The sequence below is a fragment of the Nelusetta ayraudi genome, unplaced genomic scaffold, assembly GCF_046127955.1.
Source record: "Nelusetta ayraudi isolate G7.1 ecotype Tasmania unplaced genomic scaffold, CSIRO-AGI_Nayr_v1 ptg000005l, whole genome shotgun sequence".
Taxonomy (NCBI): Eukaryota; Metazoa; Chordata; class Actinopteri; order Tetraodontiformes; family Monacanthidae; genus Nelusetta; species Nelusetta ayraudi.
Window position 1 is genome coordinate 7,196,238 of NW_027466055.1, and position 13,001 is coordinate 7,209,238.

At 44.8% G+C, this 13,001-nt stretch overlaps 1 protein-coding gene across 2 annotated transcripts in view; it reads left to right on the forward strand.

The window, feature by feature from the left end:
* lrrk1 (leucine-rich repeat kinase 1) overlaps positions 1-1,786 on the forward strand; it is a 41,689-nt gene extending 39,903 nt beyond the window's left edge. For both annotated transcript variants that reach the window (XM_076011665.1, XM_076011671.1), the window contains one exon: positions 218-1,786. In XM_076011665.1, the coding sequence (XP_075867780.1) occupies positions 218-395 (178 nt within the window). In that variant the 3' untranslated portion in view covers positions 396-1,786. The remainder of the gene's footprint in view (positions 1-217) is intronic.
* Positions 1,787-13,001: the final 11,215 nt, after the last annotated feature.

A 13,001-nucleotide genomic window follows, 5' to 3' on the forward strand; every position in this document is an offset into this window, starting at 1 on the left:
TGTCTGTCTGTCTGTTGACTGACACAACATGCAGCCTCCTGCTGAGCAGCATCCAGGAAGAAACTAATTGCAGTCCGGGGAGATGTGCCCAGACTGAAGCACGTCTCCTGCTAAACTCCCCTCCCACCCCCCACCGCTAACCCTAACCCTGCCTGCTAACCCCCCCGACCCCCTGCAGACACCCTCCCTCATCTCTCTCTCTCTCTGTCCCTCGCAGGACCCTGGAGGAGGCCGCGCTGCTGGCAAAGGACACGGTTGTGTGCGGTTTCCGCAAGGAAAACACCGAGTGGTGCCTGTGTGTCTGGAGGGGCTGGGGCAGCCACGAGCTGGAAGGCTTCTACCAGTCATACGAGGCGCTGGGCCGCCTGGACACCAGCATGAGGAAAAGAAGGTAGCCGTTGTGCTGCTGCTGCTGCTGCTGCTGCTGCTGTGGCGGCAGCAGAGGGAAAATGAGCAGAATCTCAGCTGTGTGCCCAGGGGCGGGCCGAAGGGAGCAACGCAACGACAGACTCGCAGTGTTCCGAGCCAAGGGCGTTTTTTTGGGGTTTCTTTTTTTTTTGGTGGGGGTGGAGGGGACGTACATACGAGATACGTCTCTGCGTTGGCACCCACCAAGAAGACTCCAGCAATGTGTGATCCCAGCGAGCGGCTTGAACAAAACTGTCAAAACTCCAGCGACGGCCCCATTTTTTGCACTTGGAGCTGATCTCAATCAGCCGCGCATCGGTTGTTTTATTATCGTGAAATCGAATAAAAAAACAACAACCTGGAAATGGATCGCCAAAGTCACGGCTAAATCCAAATGTACCTCAGTTCAGCATTTATGACACCATCTCTGAGTTTTCATTTCACAAACCAACACGAGCTAAAACAAAGTTTCAATGTCTGAATGTTTGAGCACTGGGGGTGGAGAGGTGGTGCGTGTGGGTGGGTGGGATAATAGTGACGTCAGTTAGCGGCCAGTCAAAACTAGTGTTGTCTTTACCAAAAGCTGTGCCACGTGACTCCGGGAGCGGCTGATCTGCTCTGCTTCCGCGAGCCGCCGCCAGCTTCAGAGCAGCAGTTTGCCTGCCGGTGCAGGTGGGAGACGGCGCAGCGAGAATGCAGTGATTCTGCTTCTCCTCCCTGTGTATTTTCACCTCAAACTGTGTGTCGTACCAAATGTGCATGCCAGCTGCCACAGCGCTCACTGTGACCAGAATGGCATGTAAGCAACAACCGACATCTGTGTTTCTGCGCAACGTTATGCAACAAACCAGTGGATTCCAGCGTTGTGCCATCAGTGCCTCGTGACTGTGGAAGATCTTGAGAGATGAAAGAGCAGCTTTTTGTATGAAAGTCTGCCCAAGTGATTTTTTTTTTTTTATGTTTGTTTGTTTATTTCAAATTGGGAAATATTACTGCTCTTCTTTTTGTTCACAGAACTCTAATTCTTTCCATTTACCAATTATGAAACAGTGAACTTTTTCAGCAACAAGAATCTCTACATTCACTGTATTTAAAGGCCCAGGCTGTACAATTTGCTTGCATCGCATTCTGAGTAAAAGTATCACAAACAATGTTGTTTCTTATTTTCTAATGTCCCACATTATTTCACAACTTAAGCCATGTTATTTTTCTTGAAATGAAGTTGCCAGATCGGTCTGTCCTTTAAAGAAAACTTTTTGTTTTTGTCCTGCGGTGGAGGGTTATTTATTCTCAACAGTGTGATGATGATATTGCAATATGTTGTTGTGTACATAACTGTATAGTATGTTATTAAATAAAGGACTTATTGTTTGTATCATTTCAGGTTTTGGTGTCATAATTAGTGGTGCAGATGGATGCACCAGTGCTGTTTTCACCTCAAAGGCCGATTGCAGGGCCTCATCGTGATTGTTCAGTGGTGATGCTGCATCCTGGCCAATGTAGACAAATCAACTGATAAAGAATTAAAAAAATACCTAAGATTTTATTTTTTTAAATTTTATAGACTAGTTGGTTTACGAAGCAATTTCTCCCATGACATCATTCTGTTACTACACACTTTGCCTTCTGTTGTCAGGTGATGGTTAAGTTGCCAGAAAATTCTTTCTTTTCTTTGCTCACTTCATTGGCTTAAAGAGAAATCCCACTAATTTGTAGTATCGTGAACTGCCTCCTTTGCAGAACAAATACCTGTTGGTGCAGTTGTACAATCCATTTCAACTGGTCCAACTTGAGCAATTACTACAGTCTAATTTAGGTTAGGTTTGAGATTAAATCTGGTTCAAGCTTTAGTTAGTCAACTCTAACCCTGTATTATGTGTGATACATGACAAACACCTTCTCCCTCCTTTCTGCTCCATCATTATAAGTTCTCATCCAGGCAGGCAGCATTGCTCATGTGACAGAAGAGGCTTGTGTTTTTTATAAATTGCTGCCAGAGACAAGCTTAAAGTGAAGCTTTTAATATGGCCGTGATATTTGATGGTAGTCCTGATGAATAGCAAGTCAGTTATTGAATCTCTTTAAGGTATGTTTGCATAATATCTACCCATGAGTGGTCAAGTGAGTTAGCCTTTATCCATTTTTAGACGTATTTTTTACCATGTTTGCAATAAAGTAATAATAAATGTTTGGTAGTTGGAAGTCACTGAGCTCTTTGGCCTTATGCAAAGATTTGAGACTAATACGAGATTTTCCATTAAAACATGAAGAAGTCGGAGTCCAGTGACTGTAACCAAAATGAGGTTGAGTGGGAGATCATTGATTTATGGCAGGACCATAATTTTCAATATAGTCACAGTTCCCACCATGTGGGGAGAGACGAGGAAAGACCCCCTCAACGCACTGAGCCACTTTCTCAGTCACTCTTTCTGAGCGATGGGAAATTATTTACTGTGGTTGTTGAAGTCTTTGAATTAGCCTTAGCCGTTATCTTGTCTCTCGCTTTGAACAACACCCAGTCTCTTACCAAGGAGCTGCTCAGACCAAAGAACAGGAGGAACAATCTTTTGTAAGTTCCTTTTGTTTTTGAATTTGTGTCTCATATACATAACAATAGTACTGAACTGAACATGTAACAGGCTTTTTTAGTTTGTTTTGTTTTAACCTGAATGTACAATATGGCAGATTATATTTCAGTCAGTGCAACGACAAATATAGCTCAGCAGCGGCATTAGTTTTATAGTTTGGAAGAAACATATAGATGGTGCGGTTTACACTTGTTCTCTATCTGAACAGGATCTCACAGTGTTTGCTTCAATTTAAGCACAACCACTGAGCAAATGTTGGTGTCTGTAAACAAACCAGATTGTAAAAATTGATCCCAAGGATGCAGCTCACGCGATAGGGCTCTCCTTAAATGATCCTGAAAGGACAAGAGGCTACAGAGATATTCTTGGAAGTACCTGCGGGCCGTCCTGTAAAGATGACAGGGGCTGGTGCCAGGAGTTTACCCAGCAGCCAGCGTGGTGGCACTGCAAATATCATGAATGATGCTCTTGTCATTTAAAGACTCGGGCCTCTGTTGCGTTGATATGAATAAATCATGGTGTCCTCAGGTGCTCTCAGTTAGCAGACGGGCTGGTCTGAGTATTTTAGAAACTGCTGATCCACTGGGATTTTCACACGCAACCATCTCTAGGGTTTACAGAGAATGGTCTGAAAAAGAGAAAATACCCAGTGATTAGCAGCGGACAAAAATGCCTTGTCGATGGGAGAGGCCAGAGGAGAATAATCGACACACTGATGGAGATGAGAGAAAGGCAACAGTAATTCAAATACCATCTCTGAGCACACAACACATTGAACCTTGAAGGAGATGGGCGACAGCAGGTGGCAGTTTCGGAGAGCTACCGGTGCCCGTTGTGACATCACAGAAGCTCATTCCCAGAGCTGTGTCTTATTTGCATGTGCTCTCTGAAAGCTGGAGCAGGAAGAAGAAGAAGAACTTTTGTGGACTTTTCTCCTTTCTGCTAAGACAGGCCAGAGCTGTGCAGCTGCATATGATGATGAAAGACTGAGAAAGTAGATTTTGCACAATGCTGGAGCATCTTGCTGGCTCAGCAATGACAATGCCATGTGCGTTCATGCTCGCTTTTCAAAACAGCAGTCCGGTCATTTAACTTACCTGAATGGGATTAACGCGTACAGTGAGAAAGCAAATCTGGAGAATTGTGGTGGTGTTTGGGGGTTTCAAGATGGCAGGATGGGAAACCATCTGGGGGAGGTTGGTTGAAGCAGTGATGACATCAACACCCCCTCAGTGCAGGACAAAGCCTCTGTTGTTTCACCTCGATTGGTGGTGGTCCAGTGTCTGGCGGTGATTTGGCTCACTCATTCGAAAAGCTTGGATACAAAAGTGATCAGTGGCACAGCTAAAACTTGTCTCAATGTGTATAATTGTTTCAATGTGACAATGTATTTAGACAATAACTACTTGTGACGGTGTGAAACAATTTTGTCAGTCAGCAGATTTTTTGTTTGTTTGTTTGTTACAAAACAGAACACAACGTCACCACATTCTGAGAAGTTGCTACTTCCCAGTAGCAGATTTGTGAGCCACAAGGAAATCTGTGGTTTTTAGAATTAACATGTATTGAGTTATTTCCCAATGAAAAGTTACACAACCACAGTTTGTTTTGTACTTGTTACTTGCAGGTCTTTATTAAATACTTGATTTGTAACACTGGCGTTCATTTAGCAGATAAAGGCAGAAAGATTTAAAGTTGGAGTTCATGTTAGTTCTGTTAGTTATGTTCTACCCAAACATGTAAAAAAAAAAAAAAAAAAACCTATGCTGCTGTCATCTTGGATTACTGAGATCCTATTTTAGGTGAACTGATCTATGAGTAAAATGAATCCAGTCTATTTTGTTAAAAATGAAAACACACAAAACTGGCTCCAGCAAAATATGATGAGTAACTCAAATGAAATGGGCATTAAAACTTTGTCTACAAATCCTCTTTTGGTGTTTGAAAGGAAGAACTGACGTCTGTCTAAACAAACCATACATTTCAAATCCAACTGCTGTTTAACCATGTTTAATTTTACTTTTACAGAAGCTTATGTTATAATTTGTTATGCTGGAATAAACTCGGATCAGTTTTGTTTTATGATCTAACTTTTCTTTTTCCACTGACTTTTGGTTTACATTTGGATATTAATGTGTGTAAACATCCAAAACAGCTGGAAAAAAAGACAGCACTGTTAGTGTCAGTACAAAGTTTTATACAGACCCTGGACTGTGGCTAGCAGCCATCTCTGGCTGCTGAACTTTTTTCCTTTTTTTTCAGGGAAGTTCAGTGATCAGCATGAGCTCCCCTGTGAACGAGGTGGTGTGTGGCAGACATGTCTTGACAGATTGTTTCAAGATGAAAGATGCACCCTCGGTCGACCATTCCCTTAAACAACCCCATAACCTGACAGGAAGCCCCCGCATAGTTTGCAGCTCCTTCCCACCCTAAAGGAACTTCAGCGTTACATCTAACGAAAACATGATGTGAGTGGACGGGACGGAGGACTGTGGGTGCCTTTGGCTTTGCAGGGAGCACAGTGCCACATTCAAATGCAACAGTTCTCCAGAAGAAAGCTGAAAACCTGTGTGGCAGATGTTAAATATGCGAATCGAGGCACACAGCTTGTTTGAATTCCGAGACGCACAAAGGCACTACGCGGACGTTGCTGAGTTTGCATCCTCCCAGGAGCTCAGTCTTTTTTTTTCTTTAAATTGTCTCGCTGTGAAATGGCTCTTCACAATGTTGTCAGTGTTTGATCACCATGTGGTGAGGTTTAAAAGAGTTTCACTTGTCAATGCTTCATAGCAGCAAGCTTGTCCGAGCGTCCTTTAAATCGTCTGTGTGCGTGTGTACATGCTTGTGTGAGCGAGAGAGAGATATCTGCACAGTCAGCAAAGATTTGTGTTGCCATGCTGCAAAATGCAAATTATTAATCACTTGCATTTTTGTTTATATTAAAAACACATGAAAGTGTTCAACAGCAGGTTCTTAAGGTCTGTTTTTGTCACTTACCTTTCTATGAAATATCAGAAGACGAGCCAGTGACTTTGTAACTTCTGGATGTTCTTGGGGACACCGGGATCTCGATTTGAAATCTGCTGTTTCACCACATTCATTTCGACACATTATTTCTTTATTAAATAAAGCATATACAGATGCGATCTGTGCTTTTGTCCATATCTGCAAACCGGTGTTTCCTTAGAAGGGAGGAGTGTGTTGAAGGGTAAAAATGCAAGACTCACCACTGTCAAAGACCATCATCTGTGTTTATCCTGACAGGACAAGATTTTTACATTTTTTACAATTTTAAAATTATTATCAATTCTGTTTTTTTGAATATGCACAAAACGTATGCAGAGGATTATGCGTTTTTTTTTTTTTTTTAAATGGAATAGTAATGTAACGAAATGTTTTTTACATGCAGACTCTCGGTTCTTGGTGGAAAGTTAATGGGAAGATGCTTGAGTGTGCGTGGATAATGGGGTGAAGCTGGTGGCTGCTGATACTGGCTGGCAGTGATGAAGGAGCCCGGCGGGGGCTTTAATGAGGCCCTCTGTGGTCTCATCTGGTGTCTATCTGTAGAATCGGTGATGCAGATAAGGCTGAGAGAGGATTTAGCCTCCACCTCCACACCTGCTGTGCTCCTTTCACGCTCAAACTCTGCCTGCAAAGCAGTTCCACTGATAAAAGACAAGGCTCTCCTGATTAGAATCTGGAGAGGATTTAGCCAAGATTTACTGCTTCAGCAGCAAGAAAATAAATAAATAAATAAACATCTCAACAGAGATGAAGAAGTGGATGAATGTATTTTGTTCTGTCAGCAGGGCATTGAAAGAGGGTGACTGTTTACTAACATCAACTCCAGAAAACAGCCGATCAGTACAACCATCTAATGACACTAACATGGTCCAATTTTAATATCTTGTCTGATAGAGAGAGCAACTGCATTTTTAATCATTAAAAAAGCACAAGATTCACATTTGTTCAACAAATAAGTTGCTCTGTTCATTGAAATAAGGCTGAAGCTAGGGTTAGGGTTAGGGTTAGGGTTCCTCAAGTACTAGAAGCCCCAAATTTGCTGTGGGCGCTTCTTGGGGGCTCCTGATGAAAGAGCAAGTGGCCCCATGTCTCTAGGACAAAGTTGAAATTTCACCCCATAGACTTGCATTGAAATAAGGCTGAAGCTAGGGTTAGGGTTAGGGTTAGGGTTAAGATTAGGGTTAGGGTTCCTCAAGTACTAGAAGCCCCACATTTGCTGTGGGCGCTTCTTGGGGGCTCCTGATGAAAGAGCAAGTGGCCCCATGTCTCTAGGACAAAGTTGAAATTTCACCCCATAGACTTGCATTGAAATAAGGCTGAAGCTAGGGTTAGGGTTAGGGTTAGGGTTAAGATTAGGGTTAGGGTTCCTCAAGTACTAGAAGCCCCAAATTTGCTGTGGGCGCTTCTTGGGGGCTCCTGATGAAAGAGCAAGTGGCCCCATGTCTCTAGGACAAAGTTGAAATTTCACCCCATAGACTTGCATTGAAATAAGGCTGAAGCTAGGGTTAGGGTTAGGGTTAGGGTTAAGATTAGGGTTAGGGTTCCTCAAGTATGAGAAGCCCCAAATTTGCTGTGGGCGCTTCTTGGGGGCTCCTGATGAAAGAGCAAGTGGCCCCATGTCTCTAGGACAAAGTTGAAATTTCACCCCATAGACTTGCATTGAAATAAGGCTGAAGCTAGGGTTAGGGTTAGGGTTAGGGTTAAGATTAGGGTTAGGGTTCCTCAAGTACTAGAAGCCCCAAATTTGCTGTGGGCGCTTCTTGGGGGCTCCTGATGAAAGAGCAAGTGGCCCCATGTCTCTAGGACAAAGTTGAAATTTCACCCCATAGACTTGCATTGAAATAAGGCTGAAGCTAGGGTTAGGGTTAGGGTTAGGGTTAAGATTAGGGTTAGGGTTCCTCAAGTATGAGAAGCCCCAAATTTGCTGTGGGCGCTTCTTGGGGGCTCCTGATGAAAGAGCAAGTGGCCCCATGTCTCTAGGACAAAGTTGAAATTTCACCCCATAGACTTGCATTGAAATAAGGCTGAAGCTAGGGTTAGGGTTAGGGTTAGGGTTAAGATTAGGGTTAGGGTTCCTCAAGTACTAGAAGCCCCAAATTTGCTGTGGGCGCTTCTTGGGGGCTCCTGATGAAAGAGCAAGTGGCCCCATGTCTCTAGGACAAAGTTGAAATTTCACCCCATAGACTTGCATTGAAATAAGGCTGAAGCTAGGGTTAGGGTTAGGGTTAGGGTTAAGATTAGGGTTAGGGTTCCTCAAGTATGAGAAGCCCCAAATTTGCTGTGGGCGCTTCTTGGGGGCTCCTGATGAAAGAGCAAGTGGCCCCATGTCTCTAGGACAAAGTTGAAATTTCACCCCATAGACTTGCATTGAAATAAGGCTGAAGCTAGGGTTAGGGTTAGGGTTAGGGTTAAGATTAGGGTTAGGGTTCCTCAAGTACTAGAAGCCCCAAATTTGCTGTGGGCGCTTCTTGGGGGCTCCTGATGAAAGAGCAAGTGGCCCCATGTCTCTAGGACAAAGTTGAAATTTCACCCCATAGACTTGCATTGAAATAAGGCTGAAGCTAGGGTTAGGGTTAGGGTTAGGGTTAAGATTAGGGTTAGGGTTCCTCAAGTATGAGAAGCCCCAAATTTGCTGTGGGCGCTTCTTGGGGGCTCCTGATGAAAGAGCAAGTGGCCCCATGTCTCTAGGACAAAGTTGAAATTTCACCCCATAGACTTGCATTGAAATAAGGCTGAAGCTAGGGTTAGGGTTAGGGTTAGGGTTAAGATTAGGGTTAGGGTTCCTCAAGTACTAGAAGCCCCAAATTTGCTGTGGGCGCTTCTTGGGGGCTCTTGATGAAAGAGCAAGTGGCCCCATGTCTCTAGGACAAAGTTGAAATTTCACCCCATAGACTTGCATTGAAATAAGGCTGAAGCTAGGGTTAGGGTTAGGGTTAGGGTTAAGATTAGGGTTAGGGTTCCTCAAGTACTAGAAGCCCCAAATTTGCTGTGGGCGCTTCTTGGGGGCTCCTGATGAAAGAGCAAGTGGCCCCATGTCTCTAGGACAAAGTTGAAATTTCACCCCATAGACTTGCATTGAAATAAGGCTGAAGCTAGGGTTAGGGTTAGGGTTAGGGTTAAGATTAGGGTTAGGGTTCCTCAAGTACTAGAAGCCCCAAATTTGCTGTGGGCGCTTCTTGGGGGCTCCTGATGAAAGAGCAAGTGGCCCCATGTCTCTAGGACAAAGTTGAAATTTCACCCCATAGACTTGCATTGAAATAAGGCTGAAGCTAGGGTTAGGGTTAGGGTTAGGGTTAAGATTAGGGTTAGGGTTCCTCAAGTACTAAAAGCCCCAAATTTGCTGTGGGCCCTTCTTGGGGGCTCCTGATGAAAGAGCAAGTGGCCCCATGTCTCTAGGACAAAGTTGAAATTTCACCCCATAGACTTGCATTGAAATAAGGCTGAAGCTAGGGTTAGGGTTAGGGTTAGGGTTAAGATTAGGGTTAGGGTTCCTCAAGTATGAGAAGCCCCAAATTTGCTGTGGGCGCTTCTTGGGGGCTCCTGATGAAAGAGCAAGTGGCCCCATGTCTCTAGGACAAAGTTGAAATTTCACCCCATAGACTTGCATTGAAATAAGGCTGAAGCTAGGGTTAGGGTTAAGGTTAGGGTTAAGATTAGGGTTAGGGTTCCTCAAGTATGAGAAGCCCCAAATATGCTGTGGGCGCTTCTTGGGGGCTCCTGATGAAAGAGCAAGTGGCCCCATGTCTCTAGGACAAAGTTGAAATTTCACCCCATAGACTTGCATTGAAATAAGGCTGAAGCTAGGGTTAGGGTTAGGGTTAGGGTTAAGATTAGGGTTAGGGTTCCTCAAGTACTAGAAGCCCCAAATTTGCTGTGGGCGCTTCTTGGGGGCTCCTGATGAAAGAGCAAGTGGCCCCATGTCTCTAGGACAAAGTTGAAATTTCACCCCATAGACTTGCATTGAAATAAGGCTGAAGCTAGGGTTAGGGTTAGGGTTAGGGTTAAGATTAGGGTTAGGGTTCCTCAAGTACTAGAAGCCCCAAATTTGCTGTGGGCGCTTCTTGGGGGCTCCTGATGAAAGAGCAAGTGGCCCCATGTCTCTAGGACAAAGTTGAAATTTCACCCCATAGACTTGCATTGAAATAAGGCTGAAGCTAGGGTTAGGGTTAGGGTTAGGGTTAAGATTAGGGTTAGGGTTCCTCAAGTATGAGAAGCCCCAAATATGCTGTGGGCGCTTCTTGGGGGCTCCTGATGAAAGAGCAAGTGGCCCCATGTCTCTAGGACAAAGTTGAAATTTCACCCCATAGACTTGCATTGAAATAAGGCTGAAGCTAGGGTTAGGGTTAGGGTTAGGGTTAAGATTAGGGTTAGGGTTCCTCAAGTACTAGAAGCCCCAAATTTGCTGTGGGCGCTTCTTGGGGGCTCCTGATGAAAGAGCAAGTGGCCCCATGTCTCTAGGACAAAGTTGAAATTTCACCCCATAGACTTGCATTGAAATAAGGCTGAAGCTAGGGTTAGGGTTAGGGTTAGGGTTAAGATTAGGGTTAGGGTTCCTCAAGTATGAGAAGCCCCAAATATGCTGTGGGCGCTTCTTGGGGGCTCCTGATGAAAGAGCAAGTGGCCCCATGTCTCTAGGACAAAGTTGAAATTTCACCCCATAGACTTGCATTGAAATAAGGCTGAAGCTAGGGTTAGGGTTAGGGTTAGGGTTAAGATTAGGGTTAGGGTTCCTCAAGTACTAGAAGCCCCAAATTTGCTGTGGGCGCTTCTTGGGGGCTCCTGATGAAAGAGCAAGTGGCCCCATGTCTCTAGGACAAAGTTGAAATTTCACCCCATAGACTTGCATTGAAATAAGGCTGAAGCTAGGGTTAGGGTTAGGGTTAGGGTTAAGATTAGGGTTAGGGTTCCTCAAGTACTAGAAGCCCCAAATTTGCTGTGGGCGCTTCTTGGGGGCTCCTGATGAAAGAGCAAGTGGCCCCATGTCTCTAGGACAAAGTTGAAATTTCACCCCATAGACTTGCATTGAAATAAGGCTGAAGCTAGGGTTAGGGTTAGGGTTAGGGTTAAGATTAGGGTTAGGGTTCCTCAAGTATGAGAAGCCCCAAATTTGCTGTGGGCGCTTCTTGGGGGCTCCTGATGAAAGAGCAAGTGGCCCCATGTCTCTAGGACAAAGTTGAAATTTCACCCCATAGACTTGCATTGAAATAAGGCTGAAGCTAGGGTTAGGGTTAGGGTTAGGGTTAGGGTTCCTCAAGTACTAGAAGCCCCAAATTTGCTGTGGGCGCTTCTTGGGGGCTCCTGATGAAAGAGCAAGTGGCCCCATGTCTCTAGGACAAAGTTGAAATTTCACCCCATAGACTTGCATTGAAATAAGGCTGAAGCTAGGGTTAGGGTTAGGGTTAGGGTTAAGATTAGGGTTAGGGTTCCTCAAGTACTAGAAGCCCCAAATTTGCTGTGGGCGCTTCTTGGGGGCTCCTGATGAAAGAGCAAGTGGCCCCATGTCTCTAGGACAAAGTTGAAATTTCACCCCATAGACTTGCATTGAAATAAGGCTGAAGCTAGGGTTAGGGTTAGGGTTAGGGTTAAGATTAGGGTTAGGGTTCCTCAAGTACTAGAAGCCCCAAATTTGCTGTGGGCGCTTCTTGGGGGCTCCTGATGAAAGAGCAAGTGGCCCCATGTCTCTAGGACAAAGTTGAAATTTCACCCCATAGACTTGCATTGAAATAAGGCTGAAGCTAGGGTTAGGGTTAGGGTTAGGGTTAAGATTAGGGTTAGGGTTCCTCAAGTATGAGAAGCCCCAAATTTGCTGTGGGCGCTTCTTGGGGGCTCCTGATGAAAGAGCAAGTGGCCCCATGTCTCTAGGACAAAGTTGAAATTTCACCCCATAGACTTGCATTGAAATAAGGCTGAAGCTAGGGTTAGGGTTAGGGTTAGGGTTAAGATTAGGGTTAGGGTTCCTCAAGTACTAGAAGCCCCAAATTTGCTGTGGGCGCTTCTTGGGGGCTCCTGATGAAAGAGCAAGTGGCCCCATGTCTCTAGGACAAAGTTGAAATTTCACCCCATAGACTTGCATTGAAATAAGGCTGAAGCTAGGGTTAGGGTTAGGGTTAGGGTTAAGATTAGGGTTAGGGTTCCTCAAGTACTAAAAGCCCCAAATTTGCTGTGGGCGCTTCTTGGGGGCTCCTGATGAAAGAGCAAGTGGCCCCATGTCTCTAGGACAAAGTTGAAATTTCACCCCATAGACTTGCATTGAAATAAGGCTGAAGCTAGGGTTAGGGTTAGGGTTAGGGTTAAGATTAGGGTTAGGGTTCCTCAAGTATGAGAAGCCCCAAATTTGCTGTGGGCGCTTCTTGGGGGCTCCTGATGAAAGAGCAAGTGGCCCCATGTCTCTAGGACAAAGTTGAAATTTCACCCCATAGACTTGCATTGAAATAAGGCTGAAGCTAGGGTTAGGGTTAGGGTTAGGGTTAAGATTAGGGTTAGGGTTCCTCAAGTATGAGAAGCCCCAAATATGCTGTGGGCGCTTCTTGGGGGCTCCTGATGAAAGAGCAAGTGGCCCCATGTCTCTAGGACAAAGTTGAAATTTCACCCCATAGACTTGCATTGAAATAAGGCTGAAGCTAGGGTTAGGGTTAGGGTTAGGGTTAAGATTAGGGTTAGGGTTCCTCAAGTACTAGAAGCCCCAAATTTGCTGTGGGCGCTTCTTGGGGGCTCCTGATGAAAGAGCAAGTGGCCCCATGTCTCTAGGACAAAGTTGAAATTTCACCCCATAGACTTGCATTGAAATAAGGCTGAAGCTAGGGTTAGGGTTAGGGTTAGGGTTAAGATTAGGGTTAGGGTTCCTCAAGTACTAGAAGCCCCAAATTTGCTGTGGGCGCTTCTTGGGGGCTCCTGATGAAAGAGCAAGTGGCCCCATGTCTCTAGGACAAAGTTGAAATTTCACCCCATAGACTTGCATTGAAATAAGGCTGAAGCTAGGGT